Source organism: Eulemur rufifrons, chromosome 29 (assembly GCF_041146395.1).
Source record: "Eulemur rufifrons isolate Redbay chromosome 29, OSU_ERuf_1, whole genome shotgun sequence".
Classification (NCBI taxonomy): Eukaryota; Metazoa; Chordata; class Mammalia; order Primates; family Lemuridae; genus Eulemur; species Eulemur rufifrons.
Genome location: NC_091011.1, coordinates 54,463,931 through 54,485,573, shown reverse-complemented (window position 1 = coordinate 54,485,573; position 21,643 = coordinate 54,463,931). Strand labels below are relative to the sequence as shown.

The window sequence follows — 21,643 nt, the reverse complement described above, 5'->3', positions numbered from 1 at the left end:
AGGATATTTCTCCCCATCTTTGTCTGTCTCAGTGTATATTTCTGGCATTTGCTATTCTCATTCTTGTTTTTTGCTCTCAGCAAGACAGGCTTGTCCTGGTTTCAGCTCCAACTGGCCTCTAGCCTACAGGGACAGTAGCTTCCTTCTGTTGCCTCACTGTTCCCTACTCAGTTTCTCAACTTCTTTCATGAGAATATAACCAATTGTCAGCTGTTCATTCCTCTATTTTAAATATTCAGAGTGGTTTCTATATTCCTGGTTGGAGGCAAATACCTGGCAGGCATTAACTATCTGAGTCTGAATTCCAGGGAGTTTGAGCAGTAGATTTGGGACTAATCAACGTAGAAGAAGGAGTTGATGAGCTTATGCAGGGAGAGGGTACTTAAAAGGATTGGTGGATTGAGACTGGAACCCTGGGGAACATATTAATAGCAACAGGGAGAGGAAACAGTTTTCAAAGGAGTCCAAGGAAAAATTGAGAGTTTTGAGTAGAACCAGAAAAATGTGGCATCCACTTAAGCCCATGAGAAAACTTGGGTATCACTTAAACTCAGAATTTGTCAGACGAGATTTTGGATGATCGAGAAATAAGGTCACATACCTAGTAACAGACCAGAATTGAAACCCATCTCCTGTTTCCCCATTTAGTGCTCTTGTGAGACAATACCCATAATCATTCGTTTTAATAGCATGACTTTTGGTGTCATTTTCACTTGTTCTGACATCGTGTTATGTTTGCACTTCAGTTTCCGTTTATGTGAAGTCAATATATACTGGTATTTACCTCAAAGGTAATTGTAAGAATTAAATGGGATACATTAAAATTACTTAAAATAGTGTAAAGTAGGCCGGGCGTGGTGGCTCACGCCTGTAATCCTAGCACTCTGGGAGGCCGAGGCGGGTGGATCGCTCAAGGTCAGGAGTTCAAGACCAGCCTGAGCAAGAGCGAGACCCCGTCTCTACTAAAAATAAAAAGAAATTATATGGACAACTAAAATATATATATATATACAAAAAATTAGCCGGGCATGGTGGCGCATGCCTGTAGTCCCAGCTACTCGGGAGGCTGAGGCAGTAGGATCGCTTGAGCCCAGGAGTTTGAGGTTGCTGTGAGCTAGGCTGACGCCACGGCACTCACTCTAGCCTGGGCAACAAAGCGAGACTCTGTCTCCAAAAAAAAAAAAAAAAAATAGTGTAAAGTACTTAGAATAGTTAAAGTTATCGAGAGATTGATGCAATTCATGAAGGATAACAGAACTACCAGATTTTATTATAATATTATAAAGCATAAGCTAGTCATTGTGCAGCTTATAGATACTATCATTGTGTTTGTTGACGTTAGGGATTTTTTTTTGCATTTTGTAATAATTTACTATTTGTTTGATAAAACAAAATTTAATTTTAAAGCTGGTATTCAAATTTAATTTCAAATTAAGTTTTTACTTTAGAAGTTAGCTCAGTAATTAATATTTCTTTAAAATAATTTTTACACCATTAGTTTCTTCTCAGCTTCAAATATTTAATAATTTCCATGGACTTAAATGAGGTTTCATGATTGATTTTTATTTGCGTGGTATTTTAAAAAAACATATTTTAAAATTTCAAGAAGATATTGTTTTTCCCTGAGAAAGTCTTCGAAGGCTCTTTCCTGTCATCCTTCTCATTCTTCTTTCTTTTAAATGTTCAGTACCCCAAGGTACTTAAATGTTAAATATAAATGAGGGAATTGGGAAATTGTTAAATAAACACAAAGTCATTCTCATTTAACGGATAATGATGACTTACTACCTAGTGCTTTTGCCATTAGTACTTAGACATTTAAATTCATGTTAAGAGAAAAATCAAACACTTATAGTGTGGTATGTAGATTCAACCTAAGTCCAACATTGTAAATTTTAACTTACCTTCAGTGTCTGTTAGTCCTACTCCTACCCCTGGCTGTTTTACAGGCTCTTGTCCATTCTGTCCCATCTTCCCTCTGTTTAAAATAAAATAAAATAATGTATTCAATTATGATCTTCTGAATGCAAATAAGGGCGCTAAGTTTGCAAAAATAAAATGATATAATATATATTTGAACAGCAAATACACACATTTAATTGCTCTATATCATGTTAATTTTAAAATGGAACTTGTTTATTATTCCTATTTAGTCCAGTAAAAATTCCTCAAAATTCAGTCTTATTTGCAGACTCATTTATCAAAAAATTAGATCATCATGAAATTTCCAAATTTTGTTTTATAATTATTTTTTCCCCATTTTTAACTCAAGAAGGGAGAACGGATGTTTGTATCTTTAAATTTTATAATGATGAGTTATTATAGATTCTTTGGTGAGAAGAGAAATATTGAAATAAATAACATATAAAAATAATGTTGTATCAAAAGATTTTTTTTTTGTTTCACTTAGTGATTTTTTTTTTTTTTTTCAGATTCTTCCTGGGTTTTCATTTGTGTTGAGCAAACTGGGTTTTGAATTCAGACTCTTTGGTCTCTGCTTCTGGCTTTGCTATGTCTTGCTATGTGTAATCTAAGGCAAAGTACCTGGTTGGGACTGTTTCTCCTTTTGTAATATAAGGAGATTAATATTAGCTACCTTTTTGTTATGAAAATATCACGTGAAAGATGTCTATAAAACATTTAACACAGTACCTGAGAAATTACAAGCATTCGGTAAATATAACCTAGTATTAGGTAAGTATGCTCATAATAGCTTAGAATTAGGCCAAAATCTGCTAATCACTATTAGTTTCAGCCTCAAACTTTTTGGAAAGCCAACTAGATGAAGAATTCATGTTACTGAGCATTGTGAGTTTAGAATGTTGATAACGCATCAGCCAAAAGATTGTGGGCTGCTTCTTATTTTTTCATTCAGAAGAAAAGCTGCATGGATATGAAAGATTTTGTAATTGCCTGTATATATACTTAGATAGGATGCTTGAAAAAGGAGTAAAAATTCTTAGATTTTAGAAAGGATGCTTGAACAGAAGAATGACTTGATACCATAATTTGTTGCCAGCAATTCTAACACAGCAGGATTTACCAACAATTAATTTTGACTTTCACAAAAGTACTTGGTTTTCTGGACCTGTTGAAAATGTAACCCTATTTATTTCTTAAGAATTCAATTAAATCTTACTTGAAAACTGCTCTAAAGATCCTTTTATCATTCTACGTTAGAGAAGATGCTGAAATGTTTCTGTACATAATAAAAGAGGAATAGATGTAAATTCAGAAATTGTTTTATCTTGAAAGTCATTATATTGTTCCATTATGAAAAGTCTAGGCTAAAGGTTTAAGCACACATTTTTATTAAGTGATCATGTGAAGGACCAAGTATGTGCAAATTATGCAGTTTCTAACATTTTTGTTTTACCATATATATACGATATATAGGATGTGCATCTGAATATATACATATAAGCAATGCATAAAAATTCAATTTGCGTAATTGCTTCATTGAGATTCAAGACAAGTAGTTAAGTTGAAAATAATAAACTCTGCTCCGCTAGTATTAGAAAGGAAGAAAGGCTTAAGAACTTACCAGCACCCTCACTTTCACCAGTACACTATGCTGTAGAGCAAACCCAAACATACCTTGTTACTGAGCCAAACTCGACAGAAAGCGAGTGTCTTTTTAGTATTGCTAATGTAGCAAGTCAGAGTGCTGTGACAGAATCTTAAAAAGCAGTTATAATTTTTGGTAATTATAATAAAAATAAATTTTGATAATTTTTAGTTTTGTTCTTGAGTGCTAGATTTTGTAATTTAATGGTGATATCTGGCTATAGTCTGCTTCTAATGAAAACTGACTTTAACATTAGATTCTTAGCCAAAATATGTGATAAGTACATTTTGAAGACTATACAAAAAATTTGCAGGATTGTGAGGCTAAATGAAATACAAAGAAAATATAACTGTGGGTCATGTGAAGGATGAGGTTTTTCTGATTCCCAATGAGAAATCTTCAGCTCAGAATATTCTGACTACACAACTAATGGGTATGGCTGTGTTCTGGTGTGGTTGTGTTCTAATTTAACTTAGTTTATGTTCACTGAAATTTCAATTTTATATAATTTTCACATCACAAAATGTTTTCCTTCTTTTTTTTTCCCCAAACATTTAAAAATGCAAAAGCCATTTTTAGCTCCCAGACCTTACAAAACCAGGCAGTAGTCCTGGATGGCCCAGCGGTATTTTCAAAACCCAGAAAACTAGTTAATTGGGGGAGAAGGAAAGGTTGGGGAATATAGATTTTGATATTGGAGCAGACATACCCTACATATTTATCTTGAATGCTGCTAAATTTTTCCACCAATATGACTAAATCTATTCTAACACATTCTAAATACAATCTGCTTTAGGTTTGCATTTGATTTGCAAAATAACTTTTTTTTGAGGCATAATATATTATGAATGAGCTTTATTCTAAGAGTACCTACTCAGGGACCTAGGTATTACTTGATATTTGTTCTAAAAACACTTCTAAACCTTCCATTTTATTAATAATTATAAAGAGATTTATAGTAGAAAAGTCTATATGGTTAACCAATGTGTCATCTATTTCAAACATGATCTATGGATTCTTTAAATATGTTTAAATCTCTCCTAATTCAAAGTAAATTAATCCATGTCTTGAATATCAACAATGTTTTTATTTGGTCATTACATGATTAAAACATTAATGTACTACTGCTGAACTTTATTCTGGCATGGCTAAGTTATGATTTTTAGCAGTTTTTATGTTCAATACAGATTGCACAGATTAAGTAGTCCTGGTAGTGACTAGCATTCATCCTTAGAATTAACCGAATTCATCTAATCTTTCCCGAACAATCTATCTTTATGTAGGCACAAACAGTTCAAGTGTTTCAGGGACAATGCTGCAGAAGTGGATAATTATCTAGTTATTTCCTGTTAAATGTTAAGAATGCCTTACTCATGATGCTGTTAACTTTGTAGTTGAAAAAAAAGAGACCCACTTACATCCTTGGAATAGGAAATAGATTAGTCTCCCCTGCAGTGCTGCTGCTTCCTTCGCTGTCCACGCTATACCCACTGCCAAAGCTGCTGCCCGAGGAGCCGGTGGACACAGAGCTTTCTGCAGGCCGGTGATTGGTAGGCTTTGCTGCATGGTGTGGGAAGAGTCAACACCACAGTCAATAAATGAAGCTCACACTGATCTTCAAATGCATCATTATACGTTTTCTTAATTTACATGTATAAAGAAACAGCTATCGCAAGTCTCTGCATTTCTCAACCTGCCTTTTTATTTCCTTAACTGATAATGCACAGTGGCAACACTAAATTACCTTACAGTATTTATCGGCTACAAAGGAAAAGCAATCACTTCTAGGAAAAAAAAATTTACTTTTTAAACAGTTAAATCGTATGTAACTATTCTATTTTATATTTTTGTGGTTTATTTGTACAGTATTGCAATAGTGATAGGGCAAACAAATAAGAATTTTGGCTACATCATGGAGAAAAGAGTTTAGAAAGACTTGGGTGGATATAAATAGCAGGATAAAGGATATTGCTTAATTTTTATATATTAATAACCAATAATCTGTTTTCCTTCTTAGAAAAAACGATGCAAAATAGGATATTTTCAAGAAGTGATTGAAAATTCTGTGCTTGTCTGTATGTAACTCTACCAACTATCTCCAGCAGGTTTTTAAAATTTAAAGATATTTGTTTCCCCTTAGGCATTTCCCAGTTTATGCTTGGGATTTGTTTCAAAAATTTCATAAGTTTGATATTTGTATATAAGAATCCATGTTCCCATAGAAACATTATAAATTCGTGCTATACATTATGTAGTAGGGGTACAGTACTAATATTGTTAGTAGATTGCTAGATTTATAGGAGACTTGGGAAGAAATTTTGATGCAAAAGGAAGGAATAGAAGGCAAGTGTTTCCACTTACTTTGCTGGGGAGAAGTTTCTCTAGTAAGTTTTTGAAATTGTTGTTGTTTGTCTCCTGCCAGAGAGCATGATCTTTGGTCATATTGATCTCGTTTGAATCCCAACCCACTCTGCAGTAACGCTAAGTCTCTGTCCTCATTTGAAAGCAATAGTCAGTAATGCCTACCTCATTTGATTGTGATTATGAGGAGTGAGATACACCTGGAGCCCAGTGATATTATTTACCTACCCATCTCTTTTTTAGGGCTTTACTGTCAATGGCTGTTTCCTAGTGTCTTTGAGCTTACATAGTCCTTGACAATGAATTTATCTCGGTTCTCTTAATCTAGATGTGTTCTAAACTGCAAAGCTACTTAGAAATTCTTACCATAAATGCATCCCTGTTCCATCAGGAGTTTACTAGCCAGTTGGATAGATTCATACTATTGGGTAAACACTTCATAGTCATTTCAGGATGCTAAGATATCTACACATTTCTTAAGGAAATGTATAAAAACACAATGATTCTTAACCTGGTGGAATTTTAACCAATAGAATCAAATGAAATGAAAAATATAAACATTTTGTTGGAAACCATATGAGGACAGAAAATCCATCGACAGGGTAGCTAGGATCAAGTCTTGCAAAGGATTTAGCCTTCCCCTACTTCTTCCTTTATTCCATTTCAACAATAGTAGATTCTCTAAAGTCACATTTATTCAAATGACAGTAGGATCCCTTCCTCAGAATAAGGAAACAAGGAAGACATTTTTAATAGTCAATTATACATCAGATGTTATAAGTTGGAAACAGCTATTTAGAAAAAGGTCTGAAAGCTATTACATAGCCAGCATCCAATGAATTTCTAGTAACCCATAGGACTAGATTTATAGAAACAGAGAATAGTTATGTTTCTTTAATATTTCTTCAACTATTTAGAAGAAACACAGTTGGTATATTTAGTGTTAAAGAAAATACTTTTTTAAAGGATAATTTAAAAAATGTGAAAGTCTGACTAGGATATAAAATTATGAACGTGTATAGCATAGACTAAACAGCATAATCAACTGCATAATGAGTCAGATTAGTCAATTGATTATAAACAAAGGAAAGCTGTCCTACTTTTTGATTGGCATTATATAATCCAACCATCTAGATTGTTAATATTTTTTAGTATGACAATTGAGTGGAAGACATTGATTTCATCAACTGGAAAATCTCCATATATTATATTCAAAGATAAACTTTAATTAATAGACAATCTATATTTAGTAAATTAAAATAATTTTCATTATTTTAAGAGCAATGTCACAATTAATCAGAATAGCTACATTACAGAAATGATTTATTATTTACATTTCAAAATATTCAATCTTTTCTTTTGTCAACTTTGGTTTTACCTGATGCAATTTTTAGTTCTATTTCTCTTCCAGGAAATTTGAGAAATGTGTGCAGAATATAAAACAGTACAATAAGAAGAAAGAAACAAAGGTAAAAATAAATTTAAGGGAAAACAATATTTTTCATTTTGCCTATCTCTTTGAATAGAAATCTCATTTGGAAAGTTTGTGCAGTGTTGGTCAACAGTTTAAATGCAAACAAATAATATGTTATAAGAAATATAAAAGAAAAACAAAACCAAATCTAGGGAACATATACATATAGGGGGACAAATCTAAGTCTATTTAATATTTCTGCAAAATAACATTATGTCGAAGGTTGTGTGTACAGAAATTTTGGACAGAAACATCTGGTGCCTGATTAAATTTTTTATTCTTAACCTGGTATCTAAATATAATGTAGAGATAGCCTGATATTTGTTTAGTTTTTGAAAATGAATGAAATTAAAATTCAAAACAGTCCTTCCCTTTTTACCAGGTTATATCTAAATAGCATAAAATGTGATAAAGCATATGAAAATGCAGAGGTTTTGATAAACTGGTGCTAAGAATCCAACTGTTTTAATAGTTCTTTTCCAGATACTTAAAACAACATGTGTCTTTACTTATTTCTTTATCTTAAAACAGACCTCAAATAAGAAAGCATCAATTCTATTAAATTAAGCTAAATTTGCATAAATGCACATTTTTAACCACTGAAGTACTTTAGGACTTTAATATCTGAGGCTGGATCTTACATAGTTTTAAGACATCTAATAATTTCATTCAAACTCTTTAGTTTGCTTTTTGAAAACTTTTGCTCCTTTCCACATGTATCTATTATAATTCTCCTTCACATACTTTACATCTAAGCCACCAGACCATTCACTCTGGATCCCTTTGGTTTGGCTTTGTCCTTTTTGATTTTGCTAAGCCCTCCTCTATTCCACCACCTTCTTGCATCTAAATTAAATTTATCTGTAAAGGCTCAGCTAAAATATCACCTACTTCATTTATTTTCTTCATTCTCCCAATCAAAAGTGACATCTCCTTAATGTGGATTCTTGTAACACATAATCTGTGTATCTTTTATGGCAATTATCACATTTTATTTTTGATTCTAATTGTTACATGCATGTCACTATTGGAAGCAGAGCCTACATTTGCTCTTTGGTAACCTCCTGAAAAGCTTGTCCTGGAACCATGTTCAAACAATATTTGATGAATAATTAATAATAATAATACATTAATACTTCTTTCCCTTAACCAATCAAAACAGCTGAATGATTAAGTAGCTATTTCACTTCTTATCCAGCTTTGTGTTTTATCCAAATCATAAATCTCTCATCAAGAAGGCCACTTGGTATGGTAGGGGTTTTTTTACTGTGTTCTTTGTCAAAGAAATTTTGAGGAGTAAATTTCTTTTTTAGCTTTTAAAATCAGAGATGACACATGACAATTTCATAGTGTGTAAGTAAAAAAAAAAAATGTGATGACTCAACTTGATTTTTTTATTCCAATTTCCCCAAACATTGGTTTGATTGAAGGAAGTATTTAATAATATACTAAACACTGGAGACCATAGATTTATGAAGTTCAAAAAAGTTCATAACCATGAATATTATAAATATATATTTTAAATTGGAGTGACAAAAGAAAATAATATGTATAGTAACATTCTGCCTCTGCTTAATTCTTCCAACTCTTTTAATCAGTTTTGGAAATCACAGACCTACTGTGTATGAATGTATTAGGTGCCTGTGTATTGCATATGAAAAATATGTCTTTTATAAAAGAATTGAGGGTTTTTCATTATAACAAAATACATTTTTGGAGCCATTTTTTAATCAGTTACATTTTTTTCTTGTCTATTTTCTTTTTGAAATACTAAGTGTACTATCAAGTACCAACTAGAGGACAGAGTGGATGCTATAAACACCTGATGGAGTAAGCTCTTTTGTAGAAAGCATCTGGTGCTCTAGAAGAATAAATCTTAGAATATTAAATCATTTTTGTGACTTAATTCTTGAGGGGGCATTTCAGGTAAACAAATTTTATCTTCTGTGAGGCAATTCAATCTGTTTTAAATTATTCTTTGACCTCTTCGCTTTCTTTGGCTGTTAGATGGTTAGACATCATTGTGTTTTATTACTCCACTGTGGCTAACCTTAATTAAATCTGGTAGTGTCTCTTTGACTGTACATCTGTCTTCAATTAGTTTGCTCTGTTGGTTCTTTCCCCCTCTACTATACAGTACTTAAATATGCAAGACTATCACTGTACCTACCACACGATGGCAGCACTGTGCTCAGAGTTGACTTTATAGTTGTGGAATCATGGCAATTAAATGCTGGTTAAGAACTGTAAAGAAAACCTGTTGTTCTGGAACCATCATTTTGCCTACAGAAAAACCAAGCTTTGTAAAGGTTAAGTAAGCGATTCCAGGTCACACAGTAATTAACGAGAGGAAGAGAGAAGTAAAAGTAAAAAGTGTTAGTGTACTTTTATGTTATAGTCAATTGTCTCAAAAAGGTGAGGTCTCTGCTTACTTCACAATTCAGAGCTTGGAGTGTATATAGAGTTGCTGCCTGTGATGGTCTACCATTGGTTTTGTATCTTTGGTCCAGCACAGAGCTATTTCCAAATATTTCAAAAATAATGTATTATGTCAGTAGCTTGTGTAATAATTTCCCAAATGACTTGGTTGATATAGTGGTATTAACTATTATCTTCATTGACATGGTCTATAGGATTTTGAGATTAACTCTTTAAAATTCTGTAAATCAATTAATAATTATTTTTGTTTATTCCAATAGTTTAGTGATAGAAATGAAGTAACTACCTAGCTGTTTTAGAAATCATATATTAAAGGTATGAACTTTTTTTTCCTTTAGCTAGCTGTAATTTTAACTTAGCTCAGTAGTTACTTTAGGTACCTTTTCTACTTTCTCCTCTTTGCTTCTCTCTCTCTCTCTTTCTTTCTCTTTCTCGCCTTCCTGTCTTTTTTCTTTCATTCTCTTTTTCTCTCTTATCTGTTATTATTGCTCTGTTTTTGTTATTTTTACCAAAGAGATTTTTCAATTTTATATTAGTTTTCTGATTTGTTTTTTTTTGGCGTGGACCTGAAAATGTCAGGTTTTTAAGTTCCATTGTGACCAGCATTATTCAGTATGTTTTTCATTGAATTACGTACAATTATACTTTTTGTATGTTTTCTATTACAGTTCAGAGTTATTAATTTAAGAAGAGATGTTACACCTTACAAATACTTTCAAAGTTTGTTATTTTTTTCTAAATCTACTTCAGTATCTTTATTATCTAATTTGGAAAAATTTAAAGGAAAGTGGACACTAGAAAAATGGCCTAGATAGCTTTAATATAGCTATTTGTAGAAGTATTCACATACTACCAAATTACAAGTTTTCACAAATAAAAGTATTGAAAGGAGACAACCCTAACATCTATATCAGTGATTTGTAAACGCTTGGGCAGGGCAGTTGAAGGAAGGATGTCATTGGAAATCTATTCAAAATGATAAATTGTCAAATGACTATATATGAGTCATTATAGGCATATTTTATATATATATAAATTATATACATGTTAGGTATTACAAGCCATGAAAAATGGAATTTTGAAGTCTTTTTTCCTTATAAAGATCAGAATATGTCTCTTAAGTCAGATATTCCACATTCACACAGCAGCTTCTTTCAGAGAGGAAGATGGAGATGTGAGGCCTCCATCTGTCACGTCCCAGGAAAGCTGGTAAAGTTCTTAACTGTGTTCGTAGTTTTCCCTCTCCATACACATTAGCCTCATGACTGAATTTTTCAGGACATTTTAATGAGCAATTTAATTTGTTTTTTATCTAATACTACCAATAATTTGCAGGTGTTTTCCATACTCGCTAGTCATTCACTCTGGCTTTCTATTAATATTAATAGACAGTAAGATCAACCATCACTTCAGGGAACAGAAGTAACAGTATAAAACTTCAATTTAACAAATGAAAGTATAGTTAGTTTAGGTGATAACATGATAGAGAGGACTGTTTTTCTTACTTAAAAACATACATGATGGCTCACTATACTATAACCCTCGCATTTATACCATAATGTTGTCTTTTAAGTACATCTTCCTCTTTTGAGGTGTTTTTGGTTCAGAACTGGTTTTAGAAGAAGCCACTTCAAATAAATACAATTAAATTTCATGGTAAATGATGGAAGAAAGTTTGATGAAGACATGAAAATTAAGGAAGTAAATTCATTTGTCTTTAATAAATTTGGCTATAATTCCAGCTATGTTCAAATAAATAGAATGAACAAAGAATGTATCAAGTGCCAAGTTTAAAAATGCAAACACAATAAAGATCTTTAAAAGGTAAATAGTAAGGAGAATCATATTTGGAAGAGAAAATATTTAAGAGTTACATCAGTTGTTCATGGTCAACTTTTCAATTTTCAATTTTCATTTCATTCTCTTTTGAAGGAGAAATATTTTCTCTTCTACAGTTTGCTTGCACTATACTTGAATTAGGTTGTCAGAAAGGTATTTCCAAGAGCTGACAGAGAAAAAAAAAATCAAGCAGGAATAAAGACTGCTGTAAAGCCTGTAGGTTTGTTTGACTGGAAAGTAATTCTAAAAATCCCTTAAGACAAATGTTCTTACATAATCCTGAAACTTCAATAACTTAGATCATGAATACTTAGATAACAAAGATGTTGTCCTTAAATGGAATCCAAATATTTTGATTTATAAAATTCTGCCCAAAGGAAATAAGGTTCCTTCCAGTGTAAAGAAATAATAATTAATAACAGCAAAGTGACTTATGTGGCTAATGTTACAACAAACACTGAGTATTAGTTTTCATATCATTCAAATTTAGTAAATGGCCACAAAGTAAAGAGGAAGTTTGGACAATTAGTAGATACATGCATGTCCAGTCCTGTGAGATCTAACCTATCTAGTTAATTTCATTAATTTTTCTACTCTTTCCAAATAGATCATTTTCAAACACTTTCTCACCACCTGTAGTGGGTCATATCCCAGTGGATTGTAAAGATTATGAGAGAGAACCAGCCAGGACGAATAAAAGTATAATTAATTATATTTTCCAGGTATTTTTAAGCATGATTATGGTTGGTTACATACAAACTTAAGTTAATGACCAATTGCGTTTTTCTTTTTCCATTTCAGTTGAAGGTAGACAAAACTTATGCTTTTCTCCTTCTTAATAATTTTTCCAAGATAACTTTAAATTTGTTATTCAATAAATATTACTAGAATAAGAGATTCACTGGACAGTGATTTTTGCTTATTTTGTTTGCTTCAGTATTACTGATATATTGAAGAGGTTGGAACATAATATGCAATCAAAAAAATAAACAAATTTATGTGAATAAATGATTAATATAGGTAATTCAGATAATATTTTCTATAAGTGATATTTATGTATATCCTTTTTAGCATTAAACATTTAAAAGAATACTTTTTTTAGCATTAAATATATAAAAGCTCACTAAATTACATACTTGAAATTAAGGACCAAGTGTTAGGTAAGAAACTTTCAACTTTCCCATAAATTTGAATCAAAGTAATAATCTTCAGGTTTTCTCGCTTATATCAATACAATGAATTTGCAATATATAGGATCAATAATGTAGACAGTATAATGGAAGATAAAAGAAACTAATAATTTATAAACAAATGTTTTTCTAAAAAATTTTACCTTCAGGATTAGAACAAAAGTAAAATTTATTCTACCTGTATAACATTTTTTGTCACTCCACCTTATGTTGGGAGCCCCTGATTAAAGCTAATAGGTGACTTACCAGTCAAATTTTAAAGGGTAGAAGTAATAAATATGGACATATAATCTAAATCATGCTCAATAAAATATTTTAAATATGCTATATAAATTGGAAAAGAGTCATTTGTCAATCTTAATAATTATAAATTAACACTAAATGAGAAAGGAAAGGAGAGGTTCTGAAACACAATAGGAGAGATACATAAGGCATAGAAAATTTGACGAATATGATAAATATAGTTTTGACAAAATTCTCAGTTATCCACTGTTTGGCTACTGTAAAAATGATGATTATGCATAAGTCTAGGTCAGTGGCTCTTAAATAATTTGCCTTCAAAGACCCGTTTTGCATTCTTAGAAATTATTGAGTAATCCAAAGATATTTGTTTCACGTAGGTTGTATCTACTATTATCATACTCAAAATTAAGAAAACTTTAAAACAAAAAACCAGGAGCACATATTCTATTAGTCATCAAAGCAATGATGTCATGACACCTTCTGTAGCTGCTGCAATACTCCAATGCACCCTTGAAAAAAAAACGAGAGTGAAAAAGGCAAATAACATCTTAATATTCTTAAGAGTTTTTTTGACCTTCACACCCCTGAAAGAGTTTCTGGGAACCCCCAGGAGTCAGTGGACACACTTTGAGAATTACTGGTCGGGGACCTACAGTAATGGAAATGAAGTGCTAACTGTGAAAATGAGAAGAGACCAATTAGCATCAGCTTCTTTGACAGTCATCTTAAAAACAATTATGTACATCAATATCATTTTATGGTGCCTTTCAGTTTTCATTTTATTTTTTGTACTGAAAAAAATACAGTGGCCTTTCTTGAAAATGTTTATTATTGATATTATTATTTTTAATCATCTGTAATCTTCTTCAGAACTTTTTTCACTCAGAACTTCACAACTCTAGAAGTATATGATCTGAATTACAAGTTATGTATATAATAAAAGCTTGCTTGTGTGTTATATCTTTGCTTAAACACAAAATAAAAACCCCAACTATTTTATGGTACAAAGAAACCCAGAGTAAATAATAACTGGTAGGCATAGAATAATACAAATTCTTCCAAAAAGGGGTTTTCTCTACATAAAGTCTTTTTAATGTTCTTGTATATTAATATTGGATGGAGCCAAAATGGTGATTCAATAGCTATTTACTTTATGAAATGTCATTAGCAATGAGAATGCTTTAAAACAAACTAAAAGTATATGATAGACCTATACAGAAAGACATCTGAATTAAGTAAATAGTTGTAAAAATATCCCTTTTCTGTATTTCTCTATATTCCAAATTCTTTTTACATAAAGAGTCAGATAAAAATAAAATGTGACCTATGGAACTTCAAATAATGTGGTTTTGCATTTGAAATGTTTCAATGAGGAAAAGCAGATTTTACTTCTCTGTTCTTTTTAAGAACAAATATAGTAGAAATTGTACTTTGCTATCTTTATTACATGTTAAAAAAAAGAGACCTGTGCTTCTGACTTTTACCAAACATTTGTTTCTGAAATATTTATCTGCCTTGTTTGGTTTTTGATACTAATATTTTGATTAATTTCTGTTCAAATTATAATCAATTTAATTAATTAGTTATAATTTTTAGTATCTTTAAACCACATTAAGGTATAATATAAAGCTACGATTATATCTATGTCATTCCTATTCACACATCTAACAAACTCAACACCTCAATCAAAATTCTGTATTTCTGATATAACATGTTTTCATTTAAAATCTATCACTGTTTTTGGCTTCTTAGTGATTAATTACATGTTTACACATACAGCATAGTACTAAAATAAAAATTAAGAAATATTTTCACAGTCTTGTTCAGTACATGTGAAGATTCCCTTCATTTCATCCCATCCCACACCCACAGGTTTCCTCCCCCTCCCCAAATCATGTTGCACAATGAAGAATGGGTGAAATATTATGATTTTACATAAATGTAATACATGTGGATGAAAAGTGGAAAAATAATCAAGTAATTAATGGACAGTTAGATATCTGGATTTAGATAATATTGTTAAGTAGCCAAATGGTGTCTTTGACATTGCCCCACCTCTCCTTAGTAGCATTTCCCTGGTTCTGTGATCCTCCTACTCAGGTGAGAAAGTCCCCCCCTCCCCATGCTCATGGTGTGACTGTCCCGCATCCCCCAGCGTGTCTCCATCAGCTTTCCCATTTCCTTCCCCCATTGGCATTTACTTGCCTGTCTCATTTCCACAGGTCCTGCTCCCTGGTGATAATCTGATATACTAACTTTTTGAAAATAATTTCTTCAAGCCCAAAGTAAAATAATTTGCATTTTAAAAACTAGGTTTCATGGATATTATTGTTAAAGACATCTCATAAATAGCATTTAAGAGACCTTGGTGTGTTAAACAATAGGCCTTTCTCTTCTTCTTAGATCACATATTAATCGTCTCATCCGTACTATATAGGCCCATAGCTAGATCATGTGACTAAGGCATAGCAACATGGAAGCCGAGTTTGGTATTTAGATGGGCCAGTGGGTCTTGCTACTCATGTCAGATGAAATGAACATATAAATTCCCAGTGTGGATCAGACCAAAGTATGTGGATGGCTCGGTGTAGACTTACGGCTACTAATGGAACAGAACAAAAGATGGCAGGTCAGTAGATCCACCTTCAGGAATGAAGGTCCATAAATGAGAGAGAGTTTCATATGGTCAGAGTTACACATTTGCTGTCTGTGATTCTGTATATAGAGTGGAGATATTTCTGGCAATAAATTTAAATGACTACAGAAATATTTGAAAATGTATAATCAGTCATTCTAAGAAAATATGGAATCTCTCAAAAAACAAAACTTTTAAAGAGCATTTTGATTTTCACAGACAACAAAAAACTCTTCCCCACCAGAGAAACAGGCACATAACTTTGAAAGCTGAAATCATCCAAATTGATTCTCTCTGATTTTGTTGGATGTTTGGTATGTTCACAGCATTACAGTTTCAATTTTCTTTTTATTTTAAGCTGCTCAAAGTTTTATTTTTTAAAATATTTTAATTTCTTTTTTGCACAAGCACATGGAAATGAGGAATGTAAAATTTGTTTTAATTAACCTCGTACATACAATGTTAAAGAATACTTCACTTCCAAATAAACTCCTTCTGATTTCTCTGACAATTTTATTTTCTCTTATGGGCCCTGTCTTTTTCAGAAACAGAGAAGGCTAAATTCCTTCTGAGCAGAAGTGATCAACTACTTTAGGCCAGAAGAAAATAGGACACTGATTAGCTACTGTAAACAACAATTTCCTCCACTCCCGGTTCCGCCCGCTCCCAAACCCAGCCACCCCCTACCGCTTGCCCAAGACAGCAGCTCCCACAGAGTGATGGCTTGGTAAGAGTTCGCCAAGGCAACACATGGAAATGAAACTCTTCTTTGACAGGTGCCGCAAATGAGCTTTATTGACAGTGGAATTTCCAGTAGAGGTCTGTGGAAGTAGCTTCAGGCTTTTCTCCTACAATCCGGTCACACCAAGGAAACTCACCATCATAATTCCCTTGTACAACTTATTTAATGATTCGTCTTCTCACCTAATTTGCCCACCCTGTCGCAAGGGCTCCTGTTTTATTACCCAGGGTGGAGAGCTATTTCTACCCAGCCTGTATTACCTAGTTTAAAATTTAAAGCTCATACCCAAAATCTTAGCATGAACCAAAAAAGTGCAGGAATTTTCAAACTGTACTTAAAATTTAATGTATTAGAAGCCAACTAAATTAATCTTCAAGGTTTTAACAATGCTTCAATTTGTTTTGATTTTGGTATAGTTTTCAAACAAAGAAAAGATCAAAACTACTTTCTAAACTCTCTTCCCTCCTTGGTGTCACCTTTGGAAATAGTAGGGCCTGTATTCAACCAAACCAACTGGCTTGGGAAAGAAAATAAAAATAAATAACAACAAAAACATTTCCAGAGATTTATAAATACAAACAGTGTTGTTTAGGCATCAGGATGATTTGGTACAATCTGTCTAATCTTTCCCTTCAGGTTTCCTAGTATGCAACTAAACTCCAGAGGGAGGAAAAAAGTTCCTTCTGGCTCACTCTATAATTCTTGCTTGACCCATATTTTATGCTAGCTCGAGCAGAAATCTGCTGAGAAGCTTACAAAACACATCTGAAAAGCTCTTTAGGGACAATTTTGTCACCCTTGATAGAAATGCCTACAGATGAACACGTAGCCTCCTCTAAGAACCCTGCCTACTGCCTTGCTGGGATTGCACAGTGGGAAGGTTTTCTTCCATTGGTTTAAATTACCAGCCTTTAGAGAGGAGGATCATGTAGGTAGAGAGAGTAAAAATTGTATTCTGCCATCATTTCTAGCTACCTCTAATCAATTGTAAGAACAGGAGTGATAAATAGCAAGTACATTGTTTTTATTGAAATCAGGAGAGTTTGATTTCAGAGGGAGATCACATATTTAAAAACTTGTTACTTTAGGAGTCACAGGACAAGGGTATATTTGCTAGTTCTAAAAATTTCTAGTTGTGTGTTCTCATATCAGCCATCCTGCCCCTCTGACTCTCTGCTCACCCATAAAACAGGGATACGAATATTGGAATGAATACCTCATCCACTTGGTGTGATAAAATGAGAAAATGGATGACAAAACACTTTGTACAACATGAAGAACTATTCAAATGCAGAGTGTTATTTCCAGAATGCAGATGGGATTATATGAACTCCATTGTGAGGTTTGAAATGGGAGACTTTTAACCAAACACTTAAAATTAATTACTAATACTTATTTCTACAGTTAGTGAACAGGAAGTTGCTGTTTCTTTATATGTTTATATCTCTGACCAATTTTTCTTTCCATGCTTTAAACAGATTATATTGCACTTCAACATAAATTTAATCCTACAGTATGTTTGCTATTAGGTGTTTCCCAAAATGCATGGATCATTTATATTATTAGTACATTGACAATGCTGGTGAAATGATTTATATTTTAGAAAACAGGGCTTTTTATTATCTGTAAGAACAAACCTAAATAAGAAAGCATGCTGTTACCTAGTTTTCCTTTTGATTGTGATGTCAATAAAGAGTGACTTCTAATTCAATTATAGCACTTTAAATGTATGAGAATGTCTATGAGAGCATTAATCAAAGGGATTGAAATATTTTGATGTAAATTTAAGAACCACATCTAGGGAAAAAAATCATACAAGATATTATATAGTAATATTTAAATCACAATAATTAAAATAAGATGTGAAATCAGGGAAGTGTTTGATTATTACATTTATAATTAATAGAATATTTCAAGTAAGAAAATGGATGACATGAAGAAATCAACTGAACTTATTTGAAGGAAAAAAGTGAGAGGTAGAATTTTAAGTACTTTCAGAAAATACTAGCGGGCTAACAATAAAATGGAAATTGTGCTTTGGTGATAATCTAAAAACTGGGATGAGTAAACACATATACAGAATTATGCTAATGTTTAAGCTAATTATTTTTTTAAATTCCCTGGATAATTTAAGAAACATCTCAGTGGTTTTCCCTCTGTATTGCCACATACATCTTACATTGCCCCCAAATATCTGATTAATTGAGAGAAGAGCATATTAAATGTTTTCAATTTTATGAGCATAAAGAGAAATGCAATAGGAAAGTATAAGGCTTGATTTTCATTTTGTGTCAAATATAGAATCTTAAACTCAAGAATTTTAGGGCTGGAAGGTACTTACGGGGGGCAAACAATGCTATCCTAGTTTTATTTAAAAAAAACTTTATTTTATATGTGTTCTTTAATTAAATTTGAAGAGAATTTATAATCATTCTAGTTTGATTCCTGTCACTGGCAGTGGCACTCTTTCTTGGGGAAAATTCCAGAAATGTTGGGGTCAGGGTAGGGACAGATGTAAATTTGCTTTTCCTTCTGAACACAGCTATAGGATTAAGGTTAGGTACATCTCCAAAGCAAGGGCTCATGTAATTTATCTTCCTTTACCCAGGGACCAAAGTAGATTAGGTATGGGAGAGAGAAATAGTGGAAGCATTGCGTAGGGTGGCCCAAACCCATCGTTTATATTTTTATGTAAGCTCTGATGCTTTTACTTGGTATTAATCTTCCATCTATAATGTTTCCAGCATGAAACTTTGTTCTTCTCCAAAATGTTCTATTATTACAGCTCTCACTAGCAACGGAGCAGTAACTAGAATCTATTGCAAGAAATCAAATGAAAAAACAAAAACTGACACACTCATTTTAAGCTGCATCAGATAACAATGGCTCAGAACCCAGTAGTTTATGAATGAAATAAAGATACTTTATTTATTACACAGGCACTTGGAGATTCACATGCCCAACACATCTGATACACTTAACAACTACGGAAACACGAGTGGAAAATGTCTGCTTGTAGGATCGAGAGAGAACGTTCACCATGTAAAGGTGAGTGAGTGCATTAACAATTTTTCCTTTACTTTCCTCTAAGAATTTCCAAAATCCACTAATTTTTTTTTTAAAGTTACACTTGAAATAATACGCAACAAATACTGATCTACATTCCAACTGGTATGCTAACTTGAACTGTGAGCAATTTAAACTTTTATCACAATGCAACATATTTATAGTCATGCTTGAACAGATTAAGTTAGTAGCATGCATTCCATTCTGCAATATGAATATTGTTAATCTATTTCCCAACAAAAGTCAAAAGATGCCCAGTGCATAGAAAAATACAAATCACTGTAGTTGATATATTACGGGACTGATCTTGGGACTTACATGGTGATGATGAAGTCCTGAAATGCCATGCCCACAAAAGCACATTAAAAAGTGGATAAACATATTTTATCAGACAACCTCTAAAAATTAAAGATGAGAGCTTTAAATTTGGGGATGTTCTTGTTGTGTGCTTTGAACAGGGCCTTTCTGCTCACCTCCTTCTGGCTTGACTGGTCCATCAGACATCACCTTCCTGAGGGCTAGCTGGCTTTGGTCTTGGTTGCCATTGGCTGGTGGAGGCAGATTATCAGACTGAGTTCTTTGAATGGGGAGGACTCCTGCTATGCTGTGTCTGTGCTGCTTCCTGGCATGATTAGACTGACCGCTTTTATGTGCTGCTGTGGCAGTGTGGGTGAAATGGAAACCCAGAGTATGTATCCTCAGATGGAACCAGCTTAAATGTTATTCATGCAAACAGAAGTGTTCTTTTGCTCTATTTAAATAAGTTGTGTTTTCAAATGCCAAAATGACACCACATGCACAGCACTAAAGGGGATTAAAACTGGCTGTTTCTTTGGAAATGATGACTCAGGAGACAATCTATCTCCATTGCCTGGTTAATGCCTCTTAGAAGTAACAGGCCACCTACATTTTTGAAATATCTGCACTTCTTAGGTTTTTATACAATTACATTGATTGACTAAATTTTTACAAATGAAATGAAAATACAGCAGTTAAGGTGAGTAGATTGTTATACTTTGATTTACAGCTACTAGACATAGCACATCTTGACTTTCAAAGGATTTCTAATGGTTAGGAGAAAAAATAACCTATAAAATCTCTGTTATCATATACAAAGAGTGATCCAACAGAATGGACCCAGTTGTGCTCCTTAATGAGGTTACAGTGCCTCATCACATATGCTTATACATATATTAATATTATGCATTTTTTGAGAATATAAGAAATATGATTTTCTTCACAGATTTTTCAGAAGACTAGAAATTGTTGCACATGGAAAGCTACAACATTTCACATGCATAATTTATTAGTGTTTTTAAGCATTGTTTTGAAATGGCTTCTCCCCTTAGGTCCTAGAACTTGACTTTTGGTCTCATTACGCTTCTGCCTAAAATTTTTGAGTGTTTTCAGGTACAAGAATTTCATTGCTAATCTGCTCTAAATACTTGTGTGTGTGCTTTTTTGGTGTAATGCCTGGAAAGTTGGCAGCCACTTATAATTTCTGTATTCTAAAGGATACTTAAGCGCACACAAAAGGGACACACAACATTGCTTTGCCTGCAAACATCACAGACACAGCTACCAAATACTGTGAGCCAGGTTGGATGGACAGTGGAAACAAAGGAGAAACAGCCAGTTTTATTTTCAGTCTATGTAAATTAAAAGAAAATCTAAATAAGAAAGAGCATATTTATGTATTGATACTGTTCTTACACAGACAAAGGACAGTGAACAGAGTGAGCAGAGGATGCCAAAAACAGAAAGCAAACAGGGAAGGACAGCAGGAAAGAAAGGCAACAGATGAACATTAAGCTGCCATGCTGAGGAATTTATTTGCGTCTTTTACTTGGTTGAATGCGGAGTTGTTGCACGGCGGCTTCGGCAGCAGCTATGGCAGCCCCTGCATCTTCCAGGTGGGTCTGAGTGACGCTGGTTTTGCTTTGACTGCGAGATGGTCCATGAGAGCGGAGATGGCCTTCGGATGATGATTTTGAGCTACCGGGACTACTATGGGATTTCTCAATGGTGGGAACCTGCATGTCTGGTTACAAAAAGGTAAAACATGAGTTAAAGTTGCTCCAGCATT

General features: G+C 33.0%; 1 protein-coding gene across 1 annotated transcript in view; it reads right to left on the bottom strand.

The window, feature by feature from the left end:
• PCLO (piccolo presynaptic cytomatrix protein) overlaps window positions 1-21,643 on the bottom strand; it is a 360,664-nt gene that overhangs the window by 32,030 nt on the left and 306,991 nt on the right. Inside the window, exons 20-22 of the mRNA XM_069462070.1 lie at window positions 21,404-21,598; window positions 4,987-5,128; window positions 1,905-1,978 (exon numbers count right to left, since the gene is read on the bottom strand). Of these exons, the coding sequence (XP_069318171.1) occupies window positions 1,905-1,978; window positions 4,987-5,128; window positions 21,404-21,598 (411 nt within the window). The remainder of the gene's footprint in view (window positions 1-1,904; window positions 1,979-4,986; window positions 5,129-21,403; window positions 21,599-21,643) is intronic.